At 38.0% G+C, this 13,603-nt stretch overlaps 1 protein-coding gene across 8 annotated transcripts in view; it reads left to right on the plus strand.

Annotated features, from left to right (window-relative positions):
• scalloped (TEA domain transcription factor 1 homolog scalloped) overlaps nucleotides 1-13,603 on the plus strand; it is a 103,618-nt gene that overhangs the window by 38,594 nt on the left and 51,421 nt on the right. For 6 of the 8 annotated variants that reach the window (XM_046631093.2, XM_046631092.2, XM_046631089.2 and 3 more), the window contains one exon: nucleotides 6,318-6,398. The exons of the other annotated variants lie outside the window; for them this stretch is intronic. In XM_046631093.2, the coding sequence (XP_046487049.1) occupies nucleotides 6,362-6,398 (37 nt within the window). In that variant the 5' untranslated portion in view covers nucleotides 6,318-6,361. The remainder of the gene's footprint in view (nucleotides 1-6,317; nucleotides 6,399-13,603) is intronic. 8 annotated transcript variants of the gene reach the window in all.

Consider the following 13,603-nt stretch of genomic DNA (forward strand, 5'->3'; position numbering starts at 1 on the left):
CTATCTCTGTTTCTTCACCCTTGGTCTCTGCTCAGAATTTATCGACGTTGGGTTGCCGGTGGTGACGATGCACCATTTTTTTACCTGCGAAGTCCCTTCGCGATTATTTTGTGTTTAGAGTTTTTTTTATCACCGATCAGTTGGACAAGGGTGGACTCTGAGGTCATTAAAGACATTCTGGCGGGGCGGGTTAAAGTTCCGAATTTAAAAAGTCTTAGCTACAAAGTTTCGAATGGTCGGAAAACCCGATGGGTCAAAGTTCCGGAATACAAGATTCCGAAAATTAAAATATACTCGCACAGCGTCGTTTAATCGAGTTTAAAAAAATGAGAAAAAACGAAAATCGGAATGATCAGGATTCCGAACGTAAAAATATCGAGATTCCAAAACAGAGAAACATCGAAGTGATGAAATTTCACCAAGGAACTGAAAATCTTCGATCATTCGAAATTCCTGTGTTCCAGATTTTCAAACTTTGTCATATTTGCCCTTTCGGAATTCCACGCTCTTAGAACTTTACGCGTCAGGTTTCGGACCATTCGAGACTTTAATGTTTCGTCGAAATTAGATTTCTTCGCTTTAAGTTTCGCTACCAAAAAATTCGAAATTTCAACCCCGCCCGATTTTGTTGGTGCAGTTACGCCAGTTTCAATTGTCACGGTTTGACGAAACCAAGTCGTCAACTATCCGGTCGTATTCACATGTAGATACAGTGATGTTTATTGATTCCCAGTGGTTCGCTATTTTTTTTTTTTTTTTTTCTAATCAAATCGAAGGAATAACTTTTATATTCTGTTTATATGCGAATTTTAATCGACTCTCATAACGATTGCGCGACGATACGAATAACAAATTACGCGACAGTCAATTTGCTACACGATACGTGTACTTATCCGAAGAATGTGTAAACAGCTAATAAAAATTAACAATCTATCATTAATAACTGTACGTGTGCACGTTTCTTTTTTCCTCTTCCTCCTCTTCACCTCATTCAAATCCGTCCTTTTTGTTTTCCTCTCGCGAACCTGTAGGTATAATAACAACGGAGTTGGGACGAGGTAAATTGGACAAATTAAAACTAATTACCGGAATATTTACGCTCTCTCGTTGATGGGATCGTTGCAACGACCGCAAAAATGTAACTGTTACCTACTGCAGGTTGGAATTAAAATGCATTCACCGGACGGATGCGTGCGTTCCAGCTAAATTACACGATACTTCAACCTGCGCGCTGATTCTCATGCAGTATAACACACGTGCATTGCTCCGTACCTTGTCTGCATTATACAAATGTAATACAACGAGGCTGGAAATGCAGGACCGAGTTTTTTCTTCGTTCGTTATCAACATCGCCAAATTATTTTTTTTTACCCCATTTATTATCGATAATGCTGCACGCGGATCGTTAACTTTTCGGAAATATTTTTTTTTTTTTTTTTTTTTTATTCCAAACTTTTTTTCTTCATCTTTGCAGAAACGGAAAGAAAAAGACACGCGAAAATTGTGTGTCCGAACTACGGCGTTTAACTAAATCACCCTAATCGTGGATGGTTAAACAAATTTTAGAGCTTTTTGTGACAAAAAAAAAAAAAAAAATAGAAAAAAAATATGCACAGGCGTGTCGCCAATCTTTCGGTGACTCTTCACCAAATGTCCAAATATAATGTTCCACTCGTACGTACGTACGTAAGTATATAAGCACGTCGCAACGGAAACGCGGGAGTGTTTTCACGTTTCACCGACGTCGTGGTTGAAAAACTCAAGGTTCAACCGCAGATGTAATAAGCGAAACCCCAATGGAAACTGACACTAAATTTAGACCAAACGTCATAGGCGAGGAGCCGTTTTCTGCGCTTCGAAGAACGGGATAAACTGGCTCAAAACGATCGCCGGCCGTTTCATTGAAGGGGAAATATCCGCTGCTCAGGGTGTACGATGACAGGTAGCAATAAGTGGGAATCGTCGTTTTGATTTCAGATTTATTAGAACACGCGCAACGTGAATCGCGAACTTATTATTGACCCTACAATTTTTGACGAAATCCTCGGAATTTGTTTCCTGCGGAAATTCACGACGCACGATATCTGCGGTGTCTGGATCAGAAGTCGGGAAATGAACGGAAACCGTGTAAAATGAAAAAAAAATGTCGCTATTCGCGCCAAGAATGATAATAATGTGGTGGAAATGAATGCGAGTTGATTCGAAGAACGCAAACTAATCGTAAGATATTTTTGAAATTTTAGAAAAGGCGAACGGTGATAATCGTTACTGATTCCATTATGGAGCTATTTTTGTTCAAGTTTTTCGCAGATTCAATTTTTCTTTTTGTCAAGTTCGTAACGAAACCCGTCTAGAAACGATCTAAATGAAAAACAGATGCTTCGGACCGTTTGAACAATGTTATAATCGATAAAAAAAATAATTACAAGTGCTAAGAAAAAATATGTTACAGAAGAAAAATTGGCCCATCGTTTGTCTTGTTCATTTTTCAACGTTTAAGTAAAAAAAAAAAAAAGTTCCACTTTTCAAAATCACTCTGAATATTTATAAATAATTAATAAGTCTTGTAAAAAAAATTTAGGGTACTGTTGCAGAGTCGGGACAATTGCAGAAAAAATTTGAAACAAAATCAATAAATCAAGTGGTGATGATCGGACGTTGATTCGGTTTCGCACGGAATTCTTCGTCTACGATAATTTTAACGTTCGCAGTTTCCGCCTCTATTAACTCGACGTCGATTTTACACGCGACGCGAACACGCGTATCTCGTATAAAATTCATCGAAACGAATTGTCGAAAAGTCGAAGACACGTGTTTTATAATTTAATCTGCGGTACGCTGATGTATATATTTATATAATATGAATATTTTAGCAACGAGGCTGCAAAATCGTATAAATATTACACTCAACTGTTGCCTCTCAACAGCGTTAATTTTTCCTGCTGCATCGCTGCATGCATGTATGCATATATGTATGCACGTACGATGATGTACGCCACGCGTTTCTGCAGCTGAGCCAAGCTTTTCACCACCTCGCTTTTCAACGTTCGCACTTGTCTGAACTTGTTTTTATTGCAATATAAACTGCAACTATGTGTTTTTTTTTCTTTTTCTTTTTATTTATTTCAAATTAAATATTTTGCGTGAGCGTAAACGCTTATACACGTATATATATATATATATATATATATATATATATATATATATATATATATACATATATAGATATGTGAACGATACGCACAAAAACACAGCAACTGTTTGTCGACCGGAATTTACCGCCTCATTTCCTCCCAACGTTCGCGTTACATACACTGTACGAAAATTGTTTTCTCGTTTCGTTGCGTCCACGTTTTTTTTTTTTTTTTTTTTTTTTTATTTCCCGTTTGTTTCCTCTTTTTTGCCTTCGGCCTTTCGCTGCGATTCGTTTAAATATCCTGCGTAGAAAACGTTTTGCATCTGCACTTTGTATATCCTTTAATATTTTTATTTTTATTCTTGCAACGTATCCGTAACGTTATCGAATTATTTTTGTGTTGCGTGATAAAAAAAAATTTTTTTTTCAATCGACCAATAGTCGGTTAAACAATTTTTCAGTGACGACAGTTGACCGAAGTGTTTAGATAATTGTTTACGTAACCGTAGGTCCGATAATGAAAACTTGAATTTGAACCGCAGAAATTCACGTCTTGTCTCGGTTTGTACGAGAGGGAATTATTTTTGAGGAATCCGTATTTGGATTGCGTACGAAACGCCGATGCAGTTTTCCTCTGGCTTCGTGTTGTGGTAAAAATAAAAAAATAAAATGAATAAATAAATAAAACAAAGAAGAAAAAGTAACGCGAAAGAGTGAAAAGCAGCATCCGATTGATCCGAAACGAGAGAGAATCCCTTTAAACCTGTCTTGTTTCGTACAAGGTGCGTGTAACAATATTGCGACAAGATCCTCGTTTCAATCGGCACTATTTTTGCCGCACGCATCGAAGGCGAGAGAAAGTCGGATCGATACTTTGCACCGTAATTCGATCGATATCGGTATATGTGTACTTTATAGCTATCACGATATGGCGAACAGATATATATGTTGCAAAAATTAACATCGTAGATTCGAAGTGAAGAGAATTCCAACGTGATACAGGAAAAAGGAACGGGATTTTTCATGCGCATTATTCCAAGTTCAATTAATTCTCTCCGTTTGATAATAATTAATAATAAATAGGTGAAAGATAATCGTTATCATTTCTTTTCTCCTTCTATTTCCGTTCCTTAACCATGCGCCTGTAAAATAACGACGTTCAATTTTTTTCGTTTGTCTAAATTTTCTTCTAATTTCTTCTCTGGTTTTTTTTTTTTTTTTTATTTATTCATTTATTTTTTTTTTTCCTCTTACCGTCAGCGTCAGCGCATCGCATTTATCTGTCAGCGATATAACGACGAGACGTGCGAAATAAAGTCTCAATTATTTATACTCGTCATCTCTTTCGCATTTTTTTCCTTTTCGTTTTTACTTATTTTTTATTTTTACGTACGAAAGACGGGCGTATGGTGTACATATATATATATATATATATATACATATACATATACATATATATGTTTATTCGCGTTATACGTATGTCATGTAACGCCGTCCTGCAAAGTAACAATCGTACCGTTCATCGCAATGCGTGTATAATGAATTGCAAACTCGTATACGGGACACCGACACACATACGCATGAGTTATTACGTACGTGTATGGAGACATTGGGTGTATCAGTGTGCAATGCACCCACACGTGAGATTTGTTTTATTTTAACATACCTCGCGAAAATATCTAATAATATCGACCGCGACTACGTGCGGAATCAAAAAAGGAGTGAAGAAAAATAGGATGATAAAAAAGAAAAAAAAAAATTAAAGAACGAAATACGATACCGTGTATGAAAGTGAAGAATTTTAAGCGTATTTCTGCGGATCTGACGTATGTCGTGTATAACGTACACGTGTATATGTTACGACCGCATCCGTGCCGCTGCAACATATGTGCATTGAACGAAATATCGCGGTGAAAGTAAGGGTGAAAATACGCTTGTCATCGGACGGTGAAAAATTTTCCAGACTTATTTTTCAATTCCGTTTTCAATCTACTCGGTGTCTCGCTGTTGCAAAGCTTGACGAGTTTTCTAGGTTATATTTATTTGTTTACCTATTTTTTTTTTTTCCTACTTTTCCGCTCTTTCAAATCTGTACAAAATGCAGATTTCATTGCGGTTTTATCGAAAAATGTGCATATACATGTATATATGTATTGTTAAAAATTTATTACAGTGAGATATGTGAGATAAATATTCACCCGTGTTCGCGAATATTGTATCTAATTATCAGAATTTAATCAACAATGCTACGTATTCACTGGATTTATTCCGGGAATTTATTATCGACGATTCGGCGAATAATTATTAGCTTATCCGGCGTATTTTTCATTATTAATTCGATCTCACAGAACAGTTGTAATTACCGCAACAACTGTAACCTTTCTCAGTGTACAATATACGGATTTTTCATTGCGTTTTCAAGTGTAAAAGTAGCCGGATATCCGCATTGCTTTCTGCGTCCCGTTCCCCCTTTGTTGCATTGCATCGCATGTTTAAAGGCTGCGGAATCCACGATTACTTACTGGATAGAGGGGGGGAAAAAAAACATGAAAAAAAATTTAAAAAAAATGAAAAAACATGCATCGCCGTGTCTTTATCCTTGTTATTTATTTATCCTTATCTCTCTTCCATTTTTCGAGAATACGTCGTTTACGAATGAGAGGAATTGAGACTCGCTGCACAGTCGCAGAGCGAAATGCTTAATTACGGCGTAATTTTTACACCGCTACACGTGTGCATGTGGAATACCGCAGATCGCTTGTTCCGTACACACATGTTGTTAGGTACGAGCAAAGAGGTAAACGATACGTTACAGACTCTCCGGCAAACCGCATCTCGTCGTAAAAAGTAAACGAGACGAGTGTCTTTGCGCGTGTTAACGACAAATTTTATTATTAATTATTACACCGTATCCGGAATCGTGACATATTATTGCGCCCTTCCCACCTTTCGCCTGCGGTATAAACACTCGAATACAGACGTAAGATTGTGGATATTTACTACGTCGTGTGAAGTTTGGATCGAATTATTGCAAATGAAATATACAAGTACGCGCTGATTTCGTTTGCAAATTAATAATTAATCTCTTTGTATCGACGGCGCATGCCCGGCATATTGTACGCATATACGTATAGTACATGATTAACTGTATATGTAAGATAAATTGTCTGTGCATTTGTAGGTGTATCCTCATCGCCGTCATCCTGACCTGCCCGAGAAATCCTCATGAAAGACTGGGAACTCAGTACTCAGAATAGCATCGGTATTGTAGAATTTATATTTTGTTTTTTAATACACGATTTTATTATGGGAATTATTGTCGTACCTAAGTACGGAATATATTTATGGCGATGATGGTGGTAGTGGTGGTGGTGGTGGTGATATAATTTATATTGGTTGCGGAAATGCTTGTACGTTTAAAGTTTGGAGTGTATTTTTTTTAGTTTTTTTCAGATTTATTTATCCCGCCCCAAAGTCGTCTCTTTTATTTTATCTTACTTTGCTATAATTTTAATTCGCAAAGTCTAATTGACGATTTCGTCAATTGAGATGAAGAAAGAACAGAGATTCAACTGTGCAACAGGCTAGTTCAGAACTGTGATCAAAGATCGGATTACCTGCGTTTTGATTTGCGAAATAGGTGGTAAAAGGAGAAGAAAATATAAAATCGACAATCGTAACGTGCGACGGTATATCTTACAGCGAATTATCAACTGCAACGATTGACAATATTTCTCGCGGTTGAGAAAACTGGCTTTTAATGTAATTGGTGAAAATTAATTTATTATATTACACCGGTAAACACGAATTTTGAGTAACTGGATTCTAGATGTGAAATTTTGATTTCTTTAATCTAACTGATAAAAGCAAAAATATTTTTATTAGATAAATTTTGCTTGTTATTTCAACGTGCCGTTGTCACCTGCTGCTTGTAATATCAACCAAAAACTTCCAAGAATTACGAAGTAAACTTTATAAGTAATGAATGAAGATTTCGACAGTTATTCGACGTATAGAATCAAAATTTATTTATTTTTTTCTTGATCTGTGATATTCGTACAACCGTGCAGGATCATTTCTGTAGCATTCGGCGAATTTCGGGATCAGGACCGATCGATAGATAATATCAGGAACGGAAGATCGAGGGGTCCTCTGCCCTTTGTGAATGGTACGTAGAGATTTACGAATTTAGGTCAAACAAATCCGCCCTCTATGGGGTTTTCGGGGACGCGCGTGTTAACCCCGAAAACGGCGGGTGAAGGGGGGCGTTAAAGGTCAGTTACGCGTAACGGAGAATCGTCGAATCGACGCAAACGGGACGCCCGGCTCTCAAAGGGCCGATATTAGGTACCTACGTGCAACGGCAATGCCGAGGGTGGAGGGGGAGGAGGAATTAAATTGGAACCGAATCAGGGGAAACTCGACTGGATTTTTTTTTTTTTTTTTTTTTACCATACGTCAGTTCAATATCGTGCCATTTGATCGTCGATTATAATTAATGCCAGTTAAATCGTAAAAAACTTGATGTAAAAATAGAAAAACTTGTTTCAGGGTGGTCCTTATTCAGGGTGTCGACGAATTTTTGTCAGACCATCCCCCAAATCAACTTGAAATAATTCGAAAACAATCGCCTAATTTTTTCAGATTTTTACATCGACTCTAAGATAGTCCGCATTGTGATCGAAGTTTCTTATGGAAATTAACACGGGTAAAACTTTTTTTCTCAGCATATATTTTATCGCAAAGGTAATAACGTTCCAAATAATCTGTAACCGCGAGTTTTTGGTGAGAATTAGTTCTACTATCTGGGAAAAAATACACATCATCGTACCAGGCAATCTAGACGAATTGCACAACCTCGAAACCTGACTTTTTTTTTATTTAGAGGAAGTGCAATTCGTCCAGATTGCCTCGTACGATGATGTGTATTTTTTTTTTTCCATACAGCATCACTTGTGCCGACTAAAACCTCGCAGTTACAGATTTTTTGGAACGTTATTACTTTCGCGATAAAATATACAGTGCGGAAAAAAGTTTTTCTCACGTCACTTCCGTAAGAAACTTCGATCACAACGCGGACTGTCTCAGACTCGCTGTAAGAATCTGACAAAATTTGGCGACTCTTTTTAAATGATTTGAAATTGATTTCAGTGATGGGGCGGTAAAAATTCGTCGACACATATACCGATTCTTTCCAGTGTCACACTTAGAACCGATTCACATTCATCGTTCGAGTCGAAGGTGCAAGCTGCGGGTATTTCGCGATGCGTTTGCGTTAAACGAACAAGGCACGGTTGCACGGCGGCGGTTGGTTGAGTCGTAAGGATAAAAACGCAGAGATTTGCTTTCTCGTCGTCTTACGTACGCCTGATTGCGAGTCGGTACACCCATGCACATGTATAATGTGTGTATTTATGCGAGTGTGGTAAACGTATCGCAAGGTATCGAGGTCAACTGGTTCTCCGACAGCCGGCAGTCGGCAGCCGTTATAAAGGGACATTGCAACACAGCCGTTAGCCCCTCGAGAACTCCAAGAATTGCAAATAAATTATTATTGTTGCTTGTACGTTTATCCCGCACGGCAACCCGGCATTGAACTCACCGCGGGAATACCGATTCTCTTCTTTCAGTCATTCTTCCTCGTGGATTTTGCTGTGTCGAGATAATCCTTCCTAGGATAACCGATTCTTCATAAACGCTGTTTATTTTATATTCGAGGAGATACGTGTCGCAGTTCTTATGTTACGATAATAAATTATTGTATTCGTATTAGCTTCTTCTTTCTTATATTTTCCATGGGCGTATGCGTCGTGTACCGTTGTTATTGTATCGAGGATTTAATCGTGAAATTGTATTCTACGTTTTATTTATTATTAATTACCAGCCATGTTAGTTGAGGAAATGAGACGAAACATTTTCGGTATGTGACACCGTTTCGTGAAATTGTTTCGAACGTCTGTAATTTACCTGAGACAGGTTTTCAAAGTTGACCAAACGATGGAAATATGGAGCGGGGTTGAAGTTACGAATTTGAAAAGTTTCGAAAACGTCTAATTTCGAATTATTTTGTGGCGAAACTTGAAGCGAAGGTGTCGAAATTTTACGAAACAACAGTTTTGAATGATCGGAGAACCGGCGGATCGAAGTTACGAAATGAAAGATTCGAAAGATTCGTGTTAACGATGGAGCAAAGTTCCGAAAGGTAAAGTTTCCGGTAATGGAAAATTCCGAATATTAAAATGTAGGTACTCGCACAGCGTGGCTTACTCAACGATCGGGTGTAAAAAATCCGAATGATCAGGATTCCGAATGTAAAAATATTGAAAATCCAAAAAAAAAAAAAAAAAAAAGAAACCGGAGCGGTGAAATTTCACCAAGCCGGAAATTCGCACCCTACAGAGTTTAAAAAAATTCGTGCAACCAATGATTAGCAGGTATCTAAAACTCGAAACTCCGTTCAAATTGGATCGGCCGATCGTGTAGCGTCTAAATTCGAGTCGTCGTCGCCCCGATGCTTGTTTTGTCAATCCCTCGGCTAAAATACGCCCATCTACAAGTGTTCCAAGGTGTCCGCTGTGTCTTACCTACGATATTCTGTCCGTGTTAACGAGACGCAGTCGCACGCGTCCGACGGTACCCGACGTTAGATGTGATAATTAGTAACGTCCGTTACGGTTGATTGGAGCAGGAGCGTCTCTGTCTTGCTCGTCGACTTGTCACCGTTCCTAATTGTCATTATTTTCGTCACCGCCGGACTGCGGACCGCATCGCGGCAGGAAATTGCTGCGACGCGTCGACGCGACGAATTAATTTTACACCCTTGTTCGCAGCAGCAGCAGCTGCGATTTGTCGTCCAGTCGCGGTGTAGATTTGAAATTGCAATTTTTCGATACCGCTATTTTGTTTTCTTTAATCATTTTTTGGGAGAGGGTAACCGGTAGTCCGAATACAGAATTTCGATTAGATTCTGCGGTGGCTTCGGACGCCATCTTGAAACCGTTCATTTTCAATTTTTGTCGAATAATTTTTATTTATTTTTTGTTTTTTTCTTTCACTTTGCCTCGGATCAATATTGTCAGACTTGTGTCATGAATTTTATATGTCGTGAAAGTATCGTCGAAATTCTGAAATCGGACAACCAAATAGATTTAGAAAAACACAACGTTCAAATAACCGTCGGAAAATACGATTGCGTACCTTATAAGAATGTCGATTACACGTGTGTATAATTCAATTCGCGTTGAGTTTATGCCGGTAGAATAAACCCGTGGAAAAATTCCCCGCTTTAGTTTTTCACCGTTCGTTCATCCCTCGCCCCTATTTCGAACCGAACTCCGAGCCCCATTCTCTTCCCCGTACAGCACACGGTGGAACGATCACTGCTGATGAAAATTATGGCCAAGAGGCCGTGAATATCGTGTGCATAAACCTATAATATCATCCCTCGAGTTTTATTCCCGTTTGGAGTTGCGCGATCCGAAAAGGGCGCGAGAACGATGAAATTTATGGGATGTAGAGATGCGTGTCGTAAAAGTATTGGTAGCGGAAAAGTTGCGTGCTTTGAAAATTGTCAGCTGTTGGTTGCAACGAACTTTATTTTTTTTTTTTTTTCTCTCTCATATCTTTTCCTTGCATCCCATATGTGATCTTGGATATTGGACGATGAAAGCCCGCTTTGTATTGTGGTATAATTGTGTATGTATATGTGTACACTGTAAATTTTTTAACACGTTACTCGCGATTAAGAGCAGTTATTGCGGATGATTCGCGAAACGTGGGAAATCTGCCACAACCGGCGTCTGGTTGGCAGACATGCGATTTACGTTCGTTAACAACGTGTATTGTCGACGTGGAGTGAATTAACTCACACACACACGAGTCTTCGTTCGACTCGACGACAATGTCGCGTGTTTAGTTTTGTTCTTGGCGTGATTTGATTTTACCTCAATTATCAATCCGGTGTGAGATTTATTGCATAAATGTTGCCGTCGTTCGTCACGTTCTTTTCGAACGATAATCGCGCACGAGTTTCTTATTATTTTTTCTTTTTTTTTTTACGCCATTTTTTCTCCACTTGTTTTCATTCTAAAACGTGAAACATCACAGTCTTAGGATTTACGCCCACATCGAGCTCGAGAAACGCGCTGGTTTGTTCATCGAATCCTTGTCTGTAGAATATTATTTAATAACCTTGAAATATTGTATTTTACATTCGCGCCCGGTTGCTAGAAAATTTTTAAGACATTCGACCGATAGTGGAAAAAAAAAAAACCTTGACGCAATTGCCTATGAATTTATTATTTCGTATAACTTTTATCTATCGACGTTAATTTTTATTTATTTACTAATATATATGTATATATATTTGTTTGTTTCTTTTTTTTTTTTTTTTTTTTTGCAAACTTAATGCTAATTCATGCTAATCCTTTTGGCTCATCCAAGAACAAACGTTTCTGTAATACGAAATGTAAGCGGCGGCACGTCGTTTCACTTAACTGATTAAACAAAGGATCGGTGTACAAGTTATCACTAATAATAAGTCAATAATTTGAAAAACATGTTTCAGTACAATTAGATACCTACGTGTAGATTTTCTTCTTATTATACGTATGAATTTTACAAATGTATCGTCCAGTGTATATCACATTTCGGTGTTACACTGAAATATCGAAATTCCGAATAATCGAAGATTTTCATATCATTAAATTTCTGGCTCAGTGAAATTTAATCACTTTGATCATTCTTTGTTTCGTATTTTAGATATTTTTACGTTCGGAATCCTGGTCAATTCTGATTTTCAGTCTTTCTCACCCACTCTGCGCGAGTATATTTTATACTATCGAAACTTTACTTTTCGGAACTTTCCTCTAGCGTTACTTGAATTTTCGGAACGTTTCATTTCGAAACTTTGTTGTTTGCATAAAAGTTTGATTTCTTTACTTCAAGTTTCGGTTGGGAAGTTTAAAGCAAATAAAAAGGCTTCTTCAACCCCGCTTTCCTCGTCATATTTTTCGTTAACGAATATTGGAAAAGTGGTGTTAAATAAGCGAAGAAAAGGAAGGCAGAAAGGATAAATAAAAAAAGAAAGCAAAGAATAAGTGCTTCTCACTGACGGACCCGCGAGGCTCTCGGCTCAAGATAGATAGAGCGTATTATTAGACGGATAACGCGAGCCTCGACGTTCCTCTTAATTTACAGCATCCGCTGAGCTGCCGCCGTGCTGCTACATCATGAAAACCCGCGGCTGTTCTCTGCGCGGGGATGATTAATCTCCGAAATTCAATGGGTGAGCTTAATTGCTCGTTTCTTATTGATTTATTTCTTAATTTGTTCGTATCAATTTCACCTCGATTCCATTCTACGTCATACGTTACCTGTTATATTTCCATTTTCAATTACACAACATTTCGGGAAGAAAATCACATTGTTCCGCTTCAAATAATTACCCAATAATTCAAATCTACGATACAATCGTAATGATATAATTCTCACATTTGCGCGTATAGAAATGTTTCCTTCGTTTCTTCTTAATTTCCCTACCTACGATTATGCAAATCTGAAAACGTTTTTACGCTATGCGGATAATCTGCGTGTCGCCTTTTATTATCATTTCTTCTCGAATATCTTTACACGTATTAAATTAATTATATTTTAATATGTTATAGTTTGGTTGAATAATTGATTCAAAAATTGAAAACCTTTCGAACAAGCGACATTAATTGCAAGATGATTTCGACACCTTGAATCGAGGAATATATATGGTCGAATCGTCGACCGATCAGCTTTCCGATTTGCCTGCTGCACTGTTTCAAGCTAGAATCTCACCCCCCACCCCCCTGCTTTTTTTCTAGAATTTTCTTTCGTTCTTCCAACATTTTCTCATGTGTTCCGCGGGTACTTTTATACGCAAACTCTACTTACGTAGCTTTCGGACTTTTCATCGCAACCGGATGGATAAACTTGCTCGTAACCTGTAACTTGCGTATTACCCGTTAGCTTGGGGTTAAACGCGCGTGTCACTTGATACAATCTATTGAATTTCATCGAGTATATAGAATACACGTCAAAATGGTGAAAGTTTTTCGTCATTCAATCTACCGGCCAGAGCATGCTACTAACCTGCCGCAGCTCTCTAAGTGTATGTAAAGTCGTATCGAGTTAACCTCGAGCTCTCCCAAATACTAAATTATACATCCTTTCTGCTACGAGCCTTTTCCCATGGTATTGTAATTTTTTTTTCCATTTTTCTTTTTTTTTTTTCTTCCTTCAACCGCCTACGATATGAATAAACAACGAATCGCGCGCGTTAAAGAAAATCGCGAGCAATATTTAACGTGCATCGATTCTACGGTCGGGTTGTACTTGTGCAACGTATAGATTGAAAACTAAAAGATACATTCACTAGGTATATTAAGGATTGGTTACGAGGTCGGTTAAACCTACAACCAACCACGTGTATTTTTAGCC

Source organism: Neodiprion pinetum, chromosome 6 (genome assembly GCF_021155775.2).
Source record: "Neodiprion pinetum isolate iyNeoPine1 chromosome 6, iyNeoPine1.2, whole genome shotgun sequence".
Classification (NCBI taxonomy): Eukaryota; Metazoa; Arthropoda; class Insecta; order Hymenoptera; family Diprionidae; genus Neodiprion; species Neodiprion pinetum.